The sequence below is a fragment of the Vipera ursinii genome (genome assembly GCF_947247035.1).
Source record: "Vipera ursinii genome assembly, chromosome: 1".
Lineage (NCBI taxonomy): Eukaryota > Metazoa > Chordata > Lepidosauria > Squamata > Viperidae > Vipera > Vipera ursinii.
The window spans coordinates 175,824,914-175,847,493 of NC_139512.1; the positions used below are offsets into that span (position 1 = coordinate 175,824,914).

General features: G+C 38.7%; 1 protein-coding gene across 1 annotated transcript in view; it reads left to right on the forward strand.

Annotated features, from left to right (window-relative positions):
• Window positions 1–22,580, forward strand: part of BMPR2 (bone morphogenetic protein receptor type 2) — an 84,068-nt gene that overhangs the window by 25,747 nt on the left and 35,741 nt on the right. Inside the window, exons 2-3 of the mRNA XM_083378028.1 lie at window positions 4,806–4,979; window positions 7,372–7,551. Of these exons, the coding sequence (XP_083234154.1) occupies window positions 4,806–4,979; window positions 7,372–7,551 (354 nt within the window). The remainder of the gene's footprint in view (window positions 1–4,805; window positions 4,980–7,371; window positions 7,552–22,580) is intronic.

Genomic DNA, 22,580 nt, shown 5'->3' on the forward strand with positions numbered 1-22,580 from the left:
ATGAGATTGAAATATCCTGTCTTTGTTTTTTTGGTTGTCTCTTGGCAAGAACCAGAAAATACAGGAGAGCTGAGCGTTTCAGGAAAAAAGCATGTTTCTGAGAACATAACTCACAATTGTTAATCAGATAAACACATGCTAGCTCCTTTGTCTTCAAAGATGTCTGAAAAATTCTTCTATAGTATTGTCTATCCTGTATATGTGGCAAATACAGTGTATGGTGTTCATGCACACTTTGGATTGATTGCTATGAGATTTATGTCATGGTGCTCATTAGACAGTACAGGTTTTTTTTCTCTTCAAAGGTATGAAACAATTGTGCAACACTTTACAAATGCTTTTAACTCCCTCCCCACTTTTATAAAAAATGTGAATAATTTGCAACTGTTTATTCAATTTATATCCAAACTATCTTTTAAGAAAATTGTATGATAAATGAGTTATTTATAAAAAATGATAAAGATGGGATGAAAAATTATCTATCTATCTACCTACCTACCTACCTACCTATCTATCTATCTATCTATCTATCTATCTATCTATCTATCTATCTATCTAGTAGTTTATTGATCTACCAAAGTAGAAATATTGTTTTTGTTTTGCTCTTTAAAAGCACAAACAATACTTACTATCAAGGTGTAGAATTAGTAAACCCTGACTTCCGGTTTGCCAAGCCAGCCGACATAGACGTCTGGAGGACGGCTCTCATCTTCCACGTCTAGTTTCGCATCACTGGGGGCTCCTAAAAGGGCCGAAGAGCCACCTTGGAGGGGCGACCAGATAGAAGGGACTTTTGCAGAAATGCGGAGGAGCCACAACCCCCCCCCCGTTAGTGCCTGCATTCCCTTCGTACCGGCGGACAGTTAGTAGGCTGCAGACAGCTGAAGTCAAACTTACCATCAGACAACATTAAAACAGCATGGAAGAGACGGGGGGGGGGTAAGATTCCTTTCTTATACCTTAATCTTCTTCTTTTCACCTAAATAAGCTGCTAAGTACTTTCCCCCCCTGTGGAGAGGGAGGGGGGAATTCAACCCTCCCTTCAAATAAGCAGCGAGCAAACCCAGGGGTGTTTTTAACAAAAACGTTGAAAAAAGAAATGGACTAAAAGAAAAGAATTTTCAAAGTACTTGGGGGACACCCAGTGGCTAAACCTGAAATTGCAATCTGAGTTTCTCTTTAAAAAAATCAAGAAAATATTTAAGAAAAACAAGATAAGTTTAACCTTGAACACCAGATGTGAAACTTCATTATGGAAGAGTTTCAAAAACAAATCTATGCTATGTGGGAAATATCTTACCAAACTTATCAGTTCCTTTCTACAGCTGGCGATGAAATAAGAGCTTTTTGAAAAGAATTAGAAAGCATCTCGAAGAAACAAACTCAAACTGTGACTACAACTAATATTTTATTGGGACAGAACTTAACAGAAGAAATTGAACAATCAAATACATTGGCAGGAGAATTAAATATTCAACAAATACAGACCTTTGAAGATTATAATGGGAAACAGGTGGAAAAAAATTTATTCAGACCAGGACAATTATATCAAGAGGTGAAAATAATGAGAAGATTTGGTGCTGTTAACAGACTCCTCAATCCTTCAAAAGTGGAGACTGGAGGTCCACTTCAATATGATATAACAACATAAGAATGCTTTGATGACCCTGAGGCAAAGAAGCGAAAAATGACATGGCAAAGGAAGAAAGCAAGAATAAGATTGAAGAAATATAGACATTCTTAAGAGGCCTGAAATAGATAATACCAAAATAGACAGGATTGTACTTGGATTACGAGAGATTGTTTTGATGAGTGGATAAAAATACTGACTAATTAAAAAAATAAAAATAAAACACAGATGTATGAATACTAACATTGAAATATTGAGTTCTTTAAATGGTATGGATTAAGATATATATATGTTAAGAATAATAGAATGTAACTAATATACTTGGATGTAGTGACATGAGAGGATGTATTAAATGTTGAAATGGAAGAAATTTTGGTTAATTTTTAATATGTGGAAACTATAAATGAGAAATAAGAATATTATATTGTCCTCCTCCTCTTTCTCCTCCTTGCAATTGGTATCCTAATGACTACTATTCTAATATTGTACTACTAATATTGATATGGAAATGAGATAAATAAGAAGTGTATTACATTACTAGGTATTGGAGAAAATTGTGTAAAGGGAAAGGAGGTTATTTAGCAATATGAAAATGAGAAATTTTAAATGTTTAATTTTAATATCAATGTAAAATTAAAGCTAGAAAAATATATAAGGTGTTTGATGTTTTAAAGATGGAATGTTAAAATATAAAACATACTAAAGTATTGATAAATATAAGAAAACTATTAAATGACTGATGGATAGCAATGAGAAGTATGTTAATTTAGATAAGAGATAGTATGTATTAAAGGAAAAAAAGAGACGAAATGTTGGTTACAACAATTTGGAGATTTGTATTTGTCTGAAATGGAACTATTGTAACCCAGACACCACATTGCTTTTTAAAGATACTATTGTAATATTGGAAAACTAATAATAATAAAAAAATTAGTAAACCCTACTAGGATAAGATGATAACCAGTTTCTCTTAGACAGGACAAGAATTGTGCCTTGAGAAATGATTGTTAAAACTTTCAGTTGATCTCTTATTTTTCAAGGCTTTTTTCCTTGTAATGAAACTATTCCGGTAATCTATAGTAATCTCCTCTGAGTCCCCACAACCCTTGGGTCTGCTTCCCTCTCCCCCACTGGGTCCCATGCCTGCAGTTGATCAGAAGAGGTTCTTGATGCCCTCTGAGCTTGGCTATTTTCTTACAAACGTTTTCAGTGCTAGTAGGGGGTTGGGGTTTGCTCTTGTTTACACTTTACATCCCAACCAAAGAACCACTAAGGCCACTCCCACCAACACTGACAGAATACAAATTGAGAGCAAACATCACTTCCCACTAGTACTGATGCTGTTACCTAGTTTGGATAGTGAAATGTCTGCAAAAAAATAACAAAGCTCAGAGAGCACCAAGGACCCCTCATTTCAACCCTGAGCTACAAATATTCTCTATCACTTGGTCGTAAGAGTGTGCAACCTATAACTTTGGAAGTGGGTCATAAGTATTTTTGGGAGAGGGATCTGCCACAACTTCAGATGGTCATTAACCTATCAATTGTTAAGAGAGGACTACTTGTACACTAGGGTCATAAAAGCCTTGGTGGAGCAGTGGGCTGATGCCTCCTTAAGTAAGACCAGCTGCCTGCAATTAGTGCAGGTTCGAGTCCCACCAGGCTCAAGGTTGACTCAGCCTTCCATCCTTCCGAGGTAGGTAAAATGAGGACCCAGAATTTTGGGGGCAATTAAGCTGACTTTGTAATAATGCCGCTTGGGGTGTGTGAAAGCCCTAATAAGCAGGCATATACATAGAATGAAGGCTACTGCTAAGCTTGTAAGCCGCCCTGAGTCTTCGGAGAAGGGCGGGATATAAATGGAATTAAAATAAAAAAAATAAATAAAAAACAAAGTAAACATATATTTATGAGCCAGGATTGCAAATTTGCGGTTGCACTCCTTTTCTGACACTGAAGTATAATCTTTTTTGTTATCTTCTCTCTACCCCTCGTATCATAACATCCACAATTCTTAAAATTTATAATTTAATATTCTCAAAGCCATTGTTTTGTTAATACATCATGTTCCAACTCTGTTGTGTCTGGACCATTGTGAAATCAAAAGTTGATTTAATTGAATATACTGCCACTTTGCATTTTAAGCAATCCAGATTCCTCTTGTAGTAATTCAGATGCATTAAAAATGTGTTCTAATTGGCAGTGAACTGATCTAAACCTTCAATAACACTACTTGACTAATAAAGCTTGAAAAAGAAATTGTCTGCCGTTTTCACACTGGGATTACTCCAGAATGTGTCATATCAATAAGGCTCTAAATTACAGTATATATTTTGTCTTAACATCTTCCAAATGCTAATTGTAGCTTTTAATGCGGGGGATATATTATAGAACTTAAAAATGGAGCTGTATGGTCTAGGTTCCCTTTATTATTTAACAAATGAATCACGACTTGGGAAAAATTGAAGAAAGTCTTGTTGTCTTAGTAGTTTGGTTTCTATGCATCTGTCTATGTGTCTATTTTAAGTGGATTTTATATTCGTAGTAAATAAAAGAGATTAGATTTTAGGTGTTTTATTTCATTATTTTAAACTTTTAGTTCATTGTAGGATTATTTTTCATCTTTGGGGGGGTGCTGTTTTGTTTGGGATAGTTTAATATAGTATTTTATCTTTTTCCCTCACCATATTCCCTCTCTCTCCCCCTCCCCCCTCTGTGTTCATGTACTGTGCCACTGGCAAGTACTTTATACAAGAGAAGTTGTTTGTTTATCACTTTTTCAGTAAAGCAATCAAAAACTAAAGGGATTATCACTTAGCTGAGAAGTAATCCAAAATGGTAATTCAGCACTTCATTTGAAACTGGAAATGAAGCTCAATCCTTTTTATCATATTTACAATTTAACATGCTTCAAATATTGCTATTCAGGGAGTAATGGAATATTTATAAATAAAAAGGAATTATACATAATATAATCACGTACACACAGCAACTGCCAAGGAAAATTATTTCATGCATCCTCAAATGGATTGTACTAATATTCATTATTAGAATCCCATTATTTTCCTTTTACAGATGAGTTCTGAAGTAGCAAAATTGTTCTTCTGTTTTGTCAGCTACGTCTAGTTTTAAACCTTGGCATAATCTTAATAATAGTTTTAATTTTCTTCTTTAGCTGCCCAGGACGAAGAGACAAAATGTGCATTTAGAGACTCCTACCAAAATGATCGTGGGATTAGTGAAAGTCAGATTTCTCAAGAGAATGGTACAGTTTTATGTATGAAAGGAAGTACCTGCTATGGTCTCTGGGAAAAAACCCGAGAAGGAGAAATACATCTTGTGAAACAAGGTAATTTCAACCATTGTGGTGCTGTTTTATTTTTTCTACTATGGCTTGATGTAATATTTTTAATAAAGATCTGCCATGGATTACTAACCTTTTTGGCACAGGAGGTATTTGGAAAATTTAGAGCTTATTATGGGAAATGGGTGCTATTGAACTTAGCTTATCCCAAACATCTATTTATCAGAAACCTATAATCTCTAGCCTCCTGGGATATTCTCTGCTTACATTATTTTTCCTGAGCAAATGGACAACTTCCAAACTCTTTAAGATTTTATATCCAGGTGAGATATAAAAGGAACAATAACACAGCATTTATATCAACTAAACATAGATTCTACAATATATGATTTATCTCATCTATTGTTACATTAAAGGCTAGAGTCTAGAGTCTAGACCACAGGTGTCAAACTGTTGGCCCGCAGGCCGAACACGTCACAAGGAAACCGCGCCTGCCCCATTGCCGGCAATGGGGGAAAAGTTCTGATATGTTGCGCAACGTCACATGACTCCCGAGTTTGACATGTCTGGTCTAGACTCTACCTTTGAGAATTTAAGTCCGACTCACATTGCTCATAGTTTTGGCTCTTCTTCAAGAATCACTGTTCAGTTTGTAATAATATTGCTAATGTTGCTAATTCTAATAATAATAATGTTGGTAATAATATTGCTAATATTGCTAATATTCAGTTTGTAATATTGCTAAGCACATTGATTTAATAATATTATTGCTAAGCACATTGATCTGTGCTTAGATTGTAAGCCGCCCTGAGTCTTCGGAGAAGGGCGGGATATAAATGGGATTAAAAATAATAATAATAATCATAGTCCAGGAACTGATTTATTAAACTGTATAATGAAGAGTGTTATGCTTACCAAGCAGGGGATGTGGATCTTGGATTATATCAGAATCAGTACAGTTTGTTACTGGTTGTTGAATCCTGGTTGATTTCAGTATTCAGAATCATAATTCCAAATTCAGTGTTCTTTAATAAGTGCTTTCTAACAAGCATATAAAAGGGACGCGGTGGCTCAGTGGGTTAGGACGCTGAGCTTGTGGATCAGAAGGTCGGCAGTTTGGCGGGTCGAATCCCGAGTGCCGCGTAGCAGAGTGAGCGCCTGTTACTTGTCCCAGCTTCTGTCAACCTAGTAGTTCGAAAGCACATAAAAATGCAAGTAGAAAAATAGGGACCACTCCGGTGGGAAGGTAACAGCGTTCCGTGCGCCTTTGGCGTCTAGTCATGCCGGCCACATGACCACGGAGACGTCCTCAGACAAACGCTGGCTCTTCAGCTTTGAAACGGAGATGAGCACCGGCCCCTAGAGTCGGAAACGACTAGCACGCATGTGCGGGGGAACCTTTACCTTTACCTTTAAGAAGCATATGCGCTTGTACAAAGGGTGGAGCTACGTATGTTATGCTCCTTGTTCATATTATACTTTAGTAAGTTAAGATTCCTGATTACAAGCTAGTGTGGCCACATATGGAACTTTACTGATGTACCATACAATATAACTGTTGTTCTTTTATATTTAGCTTACTGTTGTGAAGTGATAACTAAAAATAAAAAATATCTGATCGTGCCAGTAGATTGCTTTTCAGTTTGTTTTAATTTGGTCTGGTTTGGTTGCTTGTTTTTTTATAAAGGACTAAAGGATAAATTTTCAACTCTGCTTGATCTAAATTGGTAAACAAAGCCTTGAAGAAGGTTTTCATGGTTATGTACAGTGAAATATATATAGATATTCCAATTAATATAATTCCAATTACCCGTATATTAATTAGTTTTTATTCTCTATAAAATTAAATATCTTCTTGTTAGTTTAAAATGCATATTACATTAATTGAGAAAGTCATTTTAAAGTGATTGTTTGAAAAAAAAAAGTTGTCCAAACTTTTTTTTTTTTAAAAAAGGGTTTTAAAATTTGCAAGGCTATGAGACTGGACTTTGAATCAGGCCCATTCCCTGAAGATATTTGGTGATGCTAGGTGATGGGGATTGAGGGAGTCCCTAGTTTATTTAAAAAATTTGGTATCATCCAGTCCTGGTTCCTTGATGCCGTCTAGGACAAAATTGGATGAATTTGGTCCTTGTTCTCCTTAGAGAACAAGGACAACAATAAACCTAGAGGGAAAACCACTCTGCAGAATGAAACAGAGAAGCAGCACTCCACTCAGCATTCTGAATGGAGCACTTTTGAGGATACATGGACAATGAAATATTGTCCTCTTTCTCCTCCTGGATAGAAAAAGGTTGTTTATGCAGAATAAGATAGGAAGCTTTACTTTGAATATACCAGCTATATCTACCCTGCCTTTTCTCTCATCTTGGAAAAGGTGATTCACAATATGAACTGAATGAAACTGATGTGTTATTTTATTTGCCATTTGTCTTAGGATGTTGGACTCATATAGGAGACCCCCAAGAGTGTCACGGTGAAGAATGCATAGTAACAACCACTCCTTCCTTGATTCAGAATGGGACATACCGTTTCTGCTGCTGTAGTACCAACCTGTGCAATGTCAACTTCACAGAGAACTTTCTACCACGAGTTCCTATAAATCCAACCCCTTCTGGTGAGTTATCCCAGACTGAGTTACAGTTAGTACGGAACAGCAGTTGTGACTTAAGGAAGAGCATTATTGCTATCTTTATGGAGTCTGTTCAGTTTGAGATGCTAAAAAAAAAATCCTATTATTTTTCTGCTGATACGTAAGTGATCCCAAATTTATTTAATCTAAAAAAAGCACTGAGACTTCCTGGTTTCATCTAATATTCTTTATAAAATTTCATAATACTGTTCTACAATGATGTAAGGTTAATTCTTTAAATATAGGCTTCAATAAGTCTGTTTCACAGACATGTGGAAGAGTTCATCATACCAATATAAAATGTTAGTTGTGGGGGTTGGAATTGTATTTTAAACTTTAGACTTTAATTTTGAATATTCTTTATTAGATAAAATTATGTGTTACCCTAGGACGTAATCCTTAAATGCTTAGACATATCCTGTTATAAAATGGGATCTTTGTGTTTTCATAGTTTGTTAAAGCATTACTAAAAGCCTGAATTATGGCTAGCCTAACTGCACATCAAGTAACTCTTGGGATCTGAGCAAAGGATTCATCAGTTTAGTTTTGGCTGCAGCATTTTGTTTCTTCTCAGAATTTTGTTTGTGATAAATAGCTTAGAGGAAGGGATTTAATCAGATGGCTTTTGGATAAGAAATAGCACAATTTTAGTTAACTTTCAAAAATTGCAGGAGACACTCTGTACACACACTACAAGCACAAACACTATGCAGTGTTAGCTAAACAGATATTATTTCATAGGTTATATTGAGATGTTAGATTTTTCAATGGTCAGCTGAAAAAATCTGTTTATAACTATTAAAAATAAACACTTTTAACTAACATTGAATATCAGCTGTTAGGGGGGGAATATTACTGTACAATGAAAAATTGTTAGAAGGATATGGAAGCAATTTAAATCTTTTCTATGATTTTCAGTATAGGATTAAGTCATAAACCAGAATCTAACAGCAAGCGAATAATATTCTCTTAATATTTTCTTAATAATATTGCTTAATATCTATGTGCCCAGTTAGGTGTCCTTCAAATCATAGTTGGAATTCCTGCTTCCCCAGTCCCCACCTATAGCATTGTACTAAGAAATTGCCTTGTTCCGTTAACACCGAAAATCAATACTTTACCACAAGGTTGACTGCTTATTTTCAATGCACATTCTCATTGCCCATTGTTTGTGCCTTTCTTTTTAATTTACAAATCAGCATTTTTCTCCATACCTTTCAGTGCATACTAAGGAATCATGACAGGACTAATTATTGGTAGAAATGTAATGAAAGTGCTGGCATTGTCTTGTGGATAATGAAGGATGTACATCTAGTTTGCGATAGGAAGAGAAACTGTCTTCCTTTTATTCTTATTCCCTATTGTCTTTTGTCTTAATATTTACATTATTAATGATAGTGGAAGAAACTGACAGTAAAGTGATATTGACCAGTACTATGGGATAATCCAAGCTTCATCTGAAAAAATCCAAATCAATATTCTTACTATTCCCTGTTGGAAATATAAAGTTGACTTTACCGAGTGAATAATAAGAAAATAACAGAGTATACGCCCCTTGCACATTGATCTAAAATACATTAATGTATTTGAGGACTGAGATATGCTTCCTGCATTGTTAATCTTAATCCTGCAAGCCCATGGCGCAGACACATCCTAAAAATTAATATGGCCTGTTTCTTATATTCCACATTGCAGGAGAGTATATTGGTATATGAGTAAAGAAAAGGCCAGCATGTTAATAGTGTTGTTGTTCTTAACCAGAGAAAGATTAATGATTATATTCTCTGTGATTCTTAATCATTTTTATAAAACCTGCTACCTATAATTGAGAGAATAGTAGTGGAAGTGAATGTATCTATTTCTAGTTCTGCTTAGCCCTTAAGGCAGACATGTCAAACACAAGGCCCGGGGGCCAGATCCGGCCCGTGGTTTCATGCGGCCCGCAAAGCCATCCTGGAAACAGTGAGGGAACGGCCCCCACTGCCTTGGCCCTGGCCCAGAGACCCTCCTTCTGCCAGAGACCCTCAGATCTGTCCCACTACTGCCCAGGCCCCCATAGGCACCCTTGATGCGAACGATGTAGAGCTGGCCATGCCCACCCAGTAGGCCATACACACTTTAGCCACGCCTACCGAGTAGGCCACACCCACCCAGGCCACACCCACCCGGCCCCCTGAGGGCAACCACAATGGTGATGCGGCCCTCAATGAAATTGAGTTTGACACCCCTGCCTTAAGGTCAGAAGAGAGACACTCTGATACAGCATGAAATGCTTCAAATATGATTATCCAAAAGGTGCTTTGGAGCACACAAAAGCCCTTGTTTGCCATCTTACAGCAACAATGTCTTTAAAGTGTCACAGATAAGTGTGGTATGCCTGCTTCCATGTGCTCAATTGCCTATTTAGAGATCAAATCCAAACTACCATAGCATTGAGATGTGTTGCATTAATTGGAGGAGGAGAGTGTTCCTTTAGTAGTGTCTGTCAGTTTTTTTCTTTGTGTGCAGCAATGTGTTTGGCAGTGCAATGTGTTTGGCAGTGACCCTGGTTTCTCTGGCTAGAGAAAAATGGTGTTGTGGCAGCTCAATCTCATGGGAAATACTCTGAATGTAACACCATAGTTCATTGAATGGGAAACTGGTATCAGGAGTTAGTTTGACTTTTCACCAAAAGGCAGGTGCTTTTGCAAGCAGGATGCAGTTTATATAACTGCTGGAATATTTTGTTTCTTTAAAATTACTTTTTTAAGCTTTTCATTCCTGCGCAATAAAAAATATGTGAAATGAGTAGATTATGAAATGCAAAGTGTTTAAAGTGTAACTAGTGGTAAAGTCCTGCAAAATTACCTCTAAAGGAAAAAAAAACATTTGACAGTAGAACTAATCTAAAACATTTACAGATTTGAATGCCAACATAAGACATAAATATTTGCCATTAATATAAAATAATCAAATATACTTATTAAATTTAGCAGCTGTTTACAACTGAGGCTCATAATGTCCATTTTATGAGAAGGCATTACATAGGAAAGGTCAGCAGCATAATTCTCATGGATGCCAATTACTTACAACACTGCTAGGCAGCATTCATAGAGGTCATAAATTAGAAAATAAATATAAAGACTTAAAAAACTCAGGAGATTGTGCAATTTCAGGCAAGATGACAAGACCATATATCTGGTCTCAGATATAATTCAAAAATGAAAATCTAAAGGAAAGCTTCTGATTAGCACATTGGCAAATAATATTTTAAAAGTAAATAAAAGGAACATTGCTCGGTTGCTATAGAAACTTATCATTTTAAGCAGTGAATGGGCCATTTTGTGTGATGCATTTTAGTAAGTGCTAGTTCAGTGACAAGTCTAATATTAATTATAACATATTTTGTATAAATAGTATTCAGAACAGAATAAATTAGAATGTGCTACATTAAGAGATGGATTTTTTTTCCAGCTATTGTAGAAATCCTTGGATTGACTCACATATATGCATTCCTGTGTTTATTGAGTCAATATGTGATACTACGTGGATTTGTTTAAAGTTCTTTGGGTTGTTACTGAGATGACAAATCATTCAAGGCTACCCTGAGGTTTTGCAAAATAGATAGCTTCCACATTTCAACAAATACTGTGTTTTAGCAGCTTGGTCTAATTCTTTTGAATAAGAGATTGAGGCAAAATATTCTTAGGTTGCATTCTGACCATTGGCTCTTGTTGATACTGAGGAGTGAGTACCTGAATGACTTGCTTCCAATGGTTTTAGTAAGGCAGAAAATTGATAGGTACAGTCAGAAGTAGTAAGAATTTTGAGAGGCAGTTTGGGGTAGTGGTTAAGGCATCAAGCTAGAAACCAGAAGATTGTGAGTTCTAGTCCTGCCTTAGGCACAAGCCAGCTGGATGACTTTGGCCTAATCACTCTTTCTCTCTCAGCCCTGAGAATGAGGCAAGGGCAAACCATTTATGAAAATGCTGGCAAGAAGATTTGAGGATTAATTCAGGCAGTCACCAGGCATCAACACTGATTTAGTGGTTAAAAAAAGAAAAGTAAGCTTTTCACACAGATATGATCTGGTATCTGCCAGGATTTGAGCCTTTTTGGTTTCGTTTTGCTTTTGCTCCATAACAGAAATCAGAATAACAGAATAACAGAGTCGGAAAGGACCTTTGACGTCTTCTAGTCCAACCCCCTTCTGAAGCAGGAAACCCGTACCATTTCAGACAAATGGTCATCCAGTCTCTTCTTAAAAACATCCAGTGTTGGGAGCACCCACAATTGCTGGAGGCAAAGCATCCCACTGAGTAATTATTTTAACCGTCAGGAGGTGTATCCTTAGTTCTAAGTTGGTTCCATTGATCATCCATTGATAGCAGATTTTTCTCATCAAGAAGCTGACTGACTTGAAATTCTCCCCCGCCATCTGCGATTGGATTCAAGACTTTCTTAGGGACTGGTTACAAACAGGGTCGGGTCTGCTTTGTCCACCCCCCTGAAGCTTTGCACCGGCTCACCACAGGGCTGTGTGCTTAGCCCCTACCTGTACTCTTTATACACATATGATTGTGTATCATCTGACCCATCCACTGCGATAATCAAGTTCTCAGATGATACAACGGTGGTGGGTCTTATTACAGGTGGGGATGAGACAGCATACAGGGCGGAGGTACAGAAACTATCCATATGGTGTAGTAACAACAGCTTGCACCTAAACATTGCCAAGATGAAAGAGATGGCGTTAGACTTCCGGAGAAAAAAGGAGGAACCTGCCCCACTTTACATCGGGGAGCACTGTGTGGAGAGAGTTTCCTCCTTTAAATTTCTGGGAGTCTACCTCTGTGAAGATCTGACCTGGAAAGTTAACACAACCCAGGTGGCTAGAAAGGCCCAACAGAGGCTTCACTTTCTTAGGGTCTTGCGGAAGAACAGGGTAGAACAACGGCTAATGACCCTCTTTTACCGGTCTACTATAGAGAGCGTCTTCTTGTATGGTATTGTGGTTTGGTATGCTGGTCTGACAGCCGCGGACAGGAAAGTATTACAGAGGGTAGCACAAGACATTGTGGGCTGTCACCTGACACCACTGGATGACATCGCCAGGGCTCGTTGCCTTGGAAGAGTGAGGAAAATTCTCAGGGATGACTCACACCCTGGACGGTATCTCTTTACTCTCCTACCATTGGGTAGGAGATATAGGAGTATAGCCAGCCATACCAACAGGCTGAAAAACAGCTTTTATCCGTGGGCTGTTAGGCTTTTGAATGGGATATAATCTCTGTGAACTAATGCAGAATTGACTTGGGAGGCCGGTGTGTGGTGTAGTTGGTTCACATGGTGTGGTAGGATGGAGGGTTTGTTGTCACTGTGTGTTGGGGGGAGAGAGCACGGGGAGAGGCTCAGCTAATCTCAATGTACACATGTTGTACTTTGACAATAAAGGTTTATTATTATTATTTATTTCAGTTAAACAGAAGCATCTTTCCTCATGGAAAAATATAAAATATTGACAAACTTGAATAGGAATGCCTTTTGTTAAAAAAGTCTGGCTATAATGCCTATGGCAAATGCCAATACCTGACCATTTGCTGTTAGCACCTGTGAACAAATGTATAGCAGGAATACACATTCCTTCCAGTTGTGAGAAAAATGTTAATAAAACAAAAGTTGGGTTGCATTGTTGCCATTATGGTTAGGAAAATGATCTCTCTTGGCTAAGGGGATGGAATTTGAAGATAATATTTGATCATTTGCTCCTACTGAGCAAGTCCAGCAACAAACATTTAATACACTTAGTTGTGCATGTCTTCATTAATACCAACTTTGGAATTTCTAAGTAATGGGGAGAGTTTACTTTAATGTATGGCATACTATCCAGGTTGGATTATTCAGTGCCCTGAATGACATTTTGTTGTCTCTTTCATGTGCAGTGTGGAAGACAAAACAAAGAAGGGTTTGAGATTCATGTTTTCTCTTTTTTCCTTGTATGACAGTTATACACGTGCAGAGGGAATTGACAGGAAGAAACCTTAATGGTCTACAGGTAGTCCTTAAGTTACAACATTTCATTGAGTGATCATATGAAATTACAACGGCACTGAAAAAAGTGACTTATGACTGTTTTTCACACTTAAGATTGTTGCAGCACCCCCATAGTCATGTAATCAAAATTCAGATGTTTGGTAACTGACTCATAATTATGACAGTTGCAGTGTCCTGGGGTCATGTGTTCACCTTTTACAACCCTCTGACGAGCAAAGTTAATGCAGAAGCCAGATTCACTTAACAACCTTTAACAACAAATTAGTAACAAATTAGTTACTAATTTAAGAACTGCGGTGATTTACTTAACATCTGTGGCAAGAAAAGTCGTAAAATGGGGTAAAATTGACTTAACTCTCTCACTTAGCAACAGAAATTTTGGGCTCAATTAAAGTTGAGAATATCTGTATATGTAAATGTTGCAGAATCAAGAGATTCAGACCCCGGAATCAAAAGAAGTTTGTTTTATTTGCGCAAAGGTTCAGAGCAAAAAGCCATAGCAACATCTGAACAAGTTCTCATGGAAAAGCAAGTACATATATACTCTTCAAAAACAGCAAAACACGGAAATGTAACCTATTAGCATTGATTGGTTACTTGAATTACAGCCCCCAGCCCCCCTGTTGCTATGCTGAATTTAGCTAAATATCTTGCAGCCTATCACTGATCAAGGTCACAGGTGGCTTGCAAAAGCTCATAAGTTCCCAGCATGTGGTTAGTTCCAAGCGAGACATATGTGGTTAGATGTAACTGGGCTCTGTGCTTGACAAATAGGTGTGACAGAGAGATGAACTTGTGGTTTGGCATTTTCCATTTCCTTGTTCTTTTCTAACTAATACACACATCTATCTTTATGTCCTTCTTTATGTCCTGCCTCACTTTATGTCCTGCCTCACTTTATGTCCTTGTTTATGGCCTGCCTCACAATGGTGCACAGCTCAAAATAATTCTTGAAGCAAATTAATTACCTAAGGTGGGTATTTAATGCAGGGTAGTATACTAAATAAATTAATTAATTCAGCAGCATATTTTCCTGAGCGCACAGCTACTACATGATCCCAGAGTCCTTTAAAGCAGAGCTTTTCAACCTTTTCACTCATTGTACCACTTAGGATATGGCAACATCCAAGTACCACAGTCACCTAGCAAGATGTCAAAAACCTGATGACCAAAAAAAAAAAGGAAAAAAGTGAAGTACAGATAGTCCTCAAATTACAACAGTTCGCTTAGTGACTGTTCGAAGTTACAATGGCACCTGCCCGGCGGTGCTTTTCCTCCTGTCCGAGGTTTTCATTGTTGTGAGCATTTCTGTTGAGGATTAGCGGTGGGGGTGGGGTGGGAGGGTGTTTGGTTTTTATTCCCCCCCTCTGCTGGGTGGTTGCAGTAGGTTTTGGTCACTTCACATGACCCTGGGACACTGTGACCGTCATAAATATGAATCAGTTGTCAAGCGTCTGAATGTAAATCACAAGACCCTGGAGATGCTGCAAATTTCCAGCTGATCGGCGCCGGGCTCCTGACAGCCCTGCAGCTCCAGCCGTCTCTCACTCAGGCTTGTGCGGTGCTGCCACCGGTTCAGCTCATTCCCCTCCCCCGCTACCACTTTTCTAGGATGGTTGCGTACCACCTGCCAGATGCCAATGTACCACAGATGGTACCCGTACCACTGGTTGAAAAGCCCTGCTTTAAAGAGCAGCTGACCGATACAGAAGCAGTGCCCTTGCTCTATGTGAAGTTCCTCTGTCCAGATCTGAATATTGTACTTGTTGTTGTTAGCTGCGAAGTCGTGTCCGACCCATCGCGACCCTATGGACAACATTCCTCCAGGCCTTCCTGTCCTCTACCATCTTCTGGAGTCCATTTAAGCTCACGCCTACTGCTTCAGTGACTCCATCCAGCCACCTCATTCTCTGTCGTCCCCTTCTTCTATTGCCCTCGATCTTCCCCAGCATTAGGCTCTTCTCCAGGGAGTCCTTCCTTCTCATTAGGTGGCCAAAGTACTTGAGTTTTAGCTTCAGGATCTGGCCTTCTAAAGAGCAGTCAGGATTGATCTCCTCTAGGACTGACCGGTTTGATCGCCTTGCAGTCCAAGGGACTCGCAGGAGTCTTCTCCAGCACCACAGTTCAAAGGCCTCAATTCTTTGGCGCTCAGCCTTTCTTATGGTCCAACTTTCACTACCATACATTGCAACTGGAAAGACCATAGCCTTGACTATACGCACTTTTGTTGACAGGGTGATGTCTCTGCTTTTTAGTGTGCTGTCTAGATTTGCCATGGCTTTCCTCCCCAGGAGCAAGCGTCTTTTAATTTCTTGGCTACAGTCCCCATCTGCAGTGATCTTGGAGCCCAGGAAAATAAAATCTGTCACTACCTCCATTTCTTCCCCATCTATTTGCCAGGAATTGAGAGGGCCAGATGCCATGATCTTGGTTTTCTTAATGTTAAGTTTCAACCCAAGTTTTGCACTCTCCTTCTTCACCTGCAACAAGAGGCTCTTTAGTTCTTCTTCACTTTCTGCCATTAGAGTGGTATCATCTGCGTATCTTAGGTTGTTGATATTTCTTCCGGCAATCTTAATTCCAACTTTTGATTCATCTAGCCCTGCCTTTCTCATGATGTGCTCTGCATATAAGTTAAATAGGCAGGGCGACAGTATACAGCCTTGCCGGACTCCTTTCCCAATTTTGAACCAATCAGTGGTTCCGTGTCCAGTTCTCACTGTTGCTTCTTGACCCGCATATAGGTTTCTCAAGAGCCCAATAAGATGGTCTGGTACTCCCATCTCTTTAAGAACTTGCCACAGTTTGTTATGATCCACACAATCAAAGGCTTTAGCATAGTCAATGAAGCAGAAGTAGATGTTTTTCTGGAACTCCCTAGCTTTCTCCATGATCCAGCGTATGTTGGCAATTTGATCTCTAGTTCCTCTGCCTCTTCGAAATCCTGCCTGCACTTCTGGTAGTTCTCGATCCACATACTGCTGAAGTCTAGCTTGTAGGATTTTAAGCATGACTTTACTAGCATGAGAAATGAGTGCAATGGTGCGATAGTTTGAACATTTTTTGGCACTGCCTTTCTTAGGAATTGGAATGTAAACTGATCTTTTCCAATCCTGTGGCCACTGTTGAGTTTTCCAAATTTGCTGGCAAATTGAGTGTAGCACTTTTACTGCATTGTCTTTTAAGATTTTGAATAGCTCAGCTGGAATACTGTCACCTCCACTAGCTTTGTTGTTGCTCAGCTTTTCTAAGGCCCACTTCACTTCACATTCTAGGATGTCTGGCTCGAGGTCAGTGACCACCTCATTGTGATTATCAGGGACGTTAAGCTCATTCTTGTATAGTTCTTCTGTGTAATTTTGCCACCTCTTCTTAATCTCTTCTGCCTCTGTTAGGTCCCTGCCATTTTGGTCCTTTATCATGCCCATTTTTGCATTAAACGTTCCCTTCATTTCTCCAATTTTCTTGAAAAGATCTCTGGTCCTCCCTATTCTATTGTTTTCTTCTATTTCTTTGCACTGTTCATTTAAGAAGGCATTCTTATCTCTTCTAGCTATTCTCTGGAATTCTGCATTCAATTGGGTGTATCTTTCTTTTTCTCCCTTGCCTTTCGCTTCCCTCCTTTCCTCAGCTATTTGCAAAGCTTCCTCAGACAGCCATTTTGCTTTCTTGCATTTCTTTTTCTTTGGGATGGTTTTGGTTGCTACCTGTTGTACAATGTCACGAACCTCTGTCCATAGTTCTTCAGGCACTCTGTCTATCAGATCTAATTCCTTAAATCTATTTGTCACCTCTACTGTATATTCAACAGGGATATGATTTAATTCATACCTGACTGGCCTAGTGCTTTTCCCTACTTTCTTCAGTTTAAGCCTAAACTTTGCAAGGAGAAGCTCATGGTCTGAGCCACAGTCAGCTCCTGGTCTTGTTTTTACTGACTGTATAGAGCTTCTCCATCTTTGGCTGCAGAGCATATAGTCAATCTGATTTCTGTGTTGACCATCTGGTGATGTCCATGTGTAGAGCCGTCTCTTGGGTTGTTGGAAAAGAGTGTTTGCTATGACCATCGTATTCTCTTGACAGAATTCTATCAGCCTGTGCCCTGCTTCATTTTGCACTCCAAGGCCAAATTTGCCTGTTATTCCAGTTATCTTTTGGCTTCCTACTTTAGCATTCCAATCCCCCATGATGATAAGAACATCATTTTTTGGTGTTAGTTCTATAAGGTGCTGTAGTGCTTCATAGAACTGGTCAATTTCATCCTCTTCAGCACTGGTGGTTGGGGCATAGACTTGGACTACTGTGATATTGAATGGTTTGCCTTGGATTCGAACTGAGATCATTCTGTCATTTTGAGGATTGTATCCCAGTATTGCTTTTCCTACTCTTTTATTGACTATGAAGGCTACTCCATTTCTTCTGAAGGATTCTTGCCCACAGTAGTATACCTGATGGTCATCTGAATTAAATTCACCCATTCCTGTCCATTTTAGTTCGCTGATACCTAAGATGTCAATGTTCAGTCTTGTCATCTCTTGTTTGACCACGTCCAGTTTTCCTTGATTCATGGATCTTACATTCCAGGTTCCTATGGAGAAAAAATCTTTACAGCATCGGACTTTCCTTTCACCACCAGACACATCCACAGCTGAGCGTCCTTTCGGCTTTGGCCCAGTCGCTTCATTCTTTCTGGCGCTACTAGTACTAGCCCTCTGCTCTTCCCCAGTAGCATATTGGACGCCTTCCGACCTGAGGGGCTCATCTTCCAGCGTCATATCGTTTTGCCTTTTGGTACTGTCCATAGGGTTTTCATGGCAAAGATACTGGAGTGGGTTGCCATTTCCTTCTCCAGTGGATCACGTTTTGTCAGAACTCTCTGCTATGACCTGTCCGTCTTGGGTGGCCCTGCACGGCATAGCTCATAGCTTCATTGAATTACGCAAGCCCCTTCGCCACGACAAGGCAGTAATCCATGAAGGGGGAATATTGTACACCTTTTAATTAAAAAAACACAGAAGTAAATGTAATTGTTCTATCTGAAAATGTGAGGATTTTAGATCAATCCCACAAAAAAAGTAAAGTAATTTTTGGCTGGAAGCCTTTTTTATGTCTTGCCTCTCAGGAAAATATAAATACTGTAATCCTTAAATTATCTTTTTGAATAAGATTGGTGGGGGAGCAGGGAAAGGGAACCCGGGATAATACTGTAGGAAAGCTCTGCTTTGCTGCTAGCATGTACGGAGTTGTACATTCTTGGAACAGCACTACAAGACAAAGACTGAGTGTAAGCAAGGAAGCAGACGGCCCGCCTCCAGCCAGTGCCCGGTCTGGCTCCAGGATTTGTAAACAGAAATAGGCCAGACTCCAATAAGGCAGACAGCGGGTGGCTCTCCCTCCTTCCCTCCCTCCCTCTGATCTGCATGGAGGAAATGCCTACTTGTACAAGCCTTTCCATTGCATAAAAGTATCTAGGAGCTATTTAAATTACCAGAACTGCCTTTCTCTGAATGCTGGAAAAGCATGTAGCATTTAACTGCTTAGAGGATCAAAGTGTGTTTCCTGAACAATACTATGAAATGTAGAACATGGTGTCTGTTAATATCTGTGGTGATAAGGACACCCGTCTATCCCCTGCCCTAGAATATAAGAATCTTACTATTCTTATATTCTATTTTGTTTCAAAGAAAGTGACGTATTGCCATCAGGCAAATGAAGCAATGCTACAAAAAAAACCCTCCAAGGCATGTTTTTTTCTGACTGTCCTTGGGCTCATACGTGCCTTTGTCTTCATGGATTTCCTGCCTCCAAGTTCCCTTCTCATGGCCAGCCTTGTATTTCCTCTCAAAATGAGGTTTCCTTTTGCCTGTCCATGTAGGTAGTACATTTTAACCTTCTTAGAATTCCAGATTGGCTAGCGGACAAATCTTGTTATGGAGGAAAAAGGTAATTGTTGTATAAAAGGGTGGGTGGGCTGTTTTCTTTTTTTTAGGAAATTAGTGATACAGACTTATCATTTATGGTGTATTCTGAACTGAATTTCATAGCATGGAGTTCTCATAGTAGCAAGCCAATTTGAATGGAAAGCTAATACATTATATAATACACATTTTACTATAACACTTGTGAAAAAACGTAACTCAGAAGCTGATATTATTGCTTAGTCCCATTATCATTGGATTCATCTTGCTTTCTGGGCTAGTCAGCATTTTAATAAGAGTTACTAAAAAAGGTGATCTGGGAATGTGGAATGACTAGCATGCTAATGACATATCAGTGATTCAAGTGTGTCAGTATGAAATAATAATCTCTGTTATTTCACAATACAAACTAGGGTACAAATGATAATGGTTCATTTCAGGAAGAATGGCAACCACAGGCTTAAAGTGATGGTTTTCATGTAAGGTGCTTCCTGTCTTTATTAAGTAATTATCAAAGCACTAATTGGTGTTAATGGAGTTTGAAAGCTCTTGGAATTTATTAGATGCATGCCTGTTTCAGTTTTTATTAAAAAAAACACTATCATTTCAATTACTAGCCCATTTTGCAGAGACAACCTTATATTTGGATAAACAAATCTAGTTATTTATTGTACATGTCAAAGGAAATACTACAGAACACTGAGTAAATAGGTTCCCAACGTCTGCACTACCATATTCATTGTTTTCTTATTTTTAATCTGTAAACAGCCCAAAGAAATAGTAAGCATGAATTCACATTTGCAGAAATATACCATGGTCAATTTTGTACAATGTATAATTGTCCTGCCTTCAGGTGCTTGCGTTGACCCCCTTCTTCTTTGTGGCATCCTCTCAAATATTGGAACACTGATATCATGTCGTCCCTATCCCTTCTTTTCACTAGACTAGACATACCCAATTCCTGCAACTATTCTTCATATGTTTTAGACTTTATTGCTCTTCTCTGAACTCTATATAATAAAGAGTCTCAAAATCTTTTTTATATTGTAACAACCAAAATTGTACCAAGACCTTATAAAACGTTACTAACATTTCACATGATGTTGATTCTATCCTTCTGTTAATGCAGCCTAGAACTGCATTGGTATTTTTGCCAGCTGCGGCATTCCTGGCTCATATTTAAGTGGTTATCTACTAGGACTCCTATATCCCTCTTGCAGGTAACTGCTGTTGAGCCAAGTTCCACCTATTCTATACCTGTGCATTTGGTTTTTCTTGCCTAAGTGTAAAACCTTACTTTTCTCAAAATTTCATTTTGTTAGATAGGACCCAGTGTTCAAGTCTATCAAGATTGTTCTGGATCTTGAGCCTATATGTTGGCTATTCTTGCCAGCTTGATGTCATCTGCAGATTTGATGAGTTCCCCATCCTCTCATCTAAATAATTTATAAAGATGTTAAAAGAGTACTGGGCCTCAGACAGAATCTCTGTGTACTCCACTGCATACTTCCCTCTGTGTAGATGTAGCTCCATTAAGGGCTACACGTTGAGTGTGTTGGTCAGCCAGTTAAAAATCCATCTGATGGTGATGCTGCCTATCCCACATTTTTCTTACTTACCAAGAAGTAGGTTGTGGTCTGTTTTGTCAAATATCTTATTGAAATCCATGTATACCTATGTCCACAGCATTTCACTGGTCTACTAATTTAATCACGTAAAAGAATGAAATAGGATTTGTTTGGCATGATCTGTTTTCGTCCAACTCATGTTGGCCTCTGATTATCACTTTTCTTGCTTCTAGGTGTTTGCAGATCTGTTTCTTGATTTTCTTTTCCAGAATGTTCCCAGGTATTGATGTCAGGCTGATTAATCTGTATTTTCCTGGATCCATTTTTTCCCCTTTTTTGAAAAAGAGAACTCTTTTCTAGTCAGCTCTTTTCTAGTCTTTTGGTAGTTCTTCAATGCTCCAGGATCTTTGAAAGATAATGTTCAGTGGTTCCAAAATCATGTGTGCCAGCTTCTTCAGAACTCTGGGATGTAATCCATCTAGTCCTGGTGATTTGAACTCATCTAGGGCGGACAGTGTTGTCTTATCATTTTCCTGCCTATTCTAACTTGTATTTCTAGTCTGTCTTTTACAGTTCTGCATTTGATAGGATGGGCTATTTTTTTTGCATGAAAAAGATGCAAAGAATGAATTAAGCAGGTCTGCTTTCTCCCCGCTACCCATCACTTCATTGCCAACTTCTTCCGTTGGTGGACCAATTATTTCCTTGGCTTTTTTTCTTGTTTTTAACATGTTGAAAGAAACTTTATTATTTTTCACTTTTGTTGTAAGTCTTTAGTTCATGCTAAGACTTAACTTTCTTGACTTCATCTTCAGGCTATATGCTAGTATTCTGCCTTACTTATATGTCTCTTTTTACATTTTTTTCTATTAAACCTTTTTTGTCTTTCAGTTGATCAGAGAGTTCTTTATACAAACATGGTGGCTTCTTCTTGGATTTCTTGTTTTTCTTTATTTTTTCTTTCTTTATTTTTATTTTTATTCCATTTATATCCCGCCCTTCTCCGAAGACTCAGGGCGGCTTACAAGCTTAGCAGTAGCCTTCATTCTATGTATATGCCTGCTTGTTAGGGCTTTCACACACACCCCAAGCGGCATTATTACAAAGTCAGCTTAATTGCCCCCAACAATCTGGGTCCTCATTTTACCTACCTCGGAAGGATGGAAGGCTGAGTCAACCTTGAGCCTGGTGGGATGCGAACCTGCACTAATTGCAGGCAGCTGGTGTTACTTAAGGAGGCATTAGCCCACTGCTCCACCAAGGCGTTTAGTGGTTTCTCCCCCAAAGTTGCCTGTTCCAGCTTGGTTTGCCTTGCTGCCAACCAGTTCTCAAAGTCTCTGTCACACAGACACACAGAGACAGTCAGTCAGTCAGACAGACAGACAGACACGCACGCACACACACACACACACACACACACACACACACACAAACACACACATGTCACAGCACCGCAGCTGTTCATGTGCAATGTGATCATTTTCTGTAGCTTAAG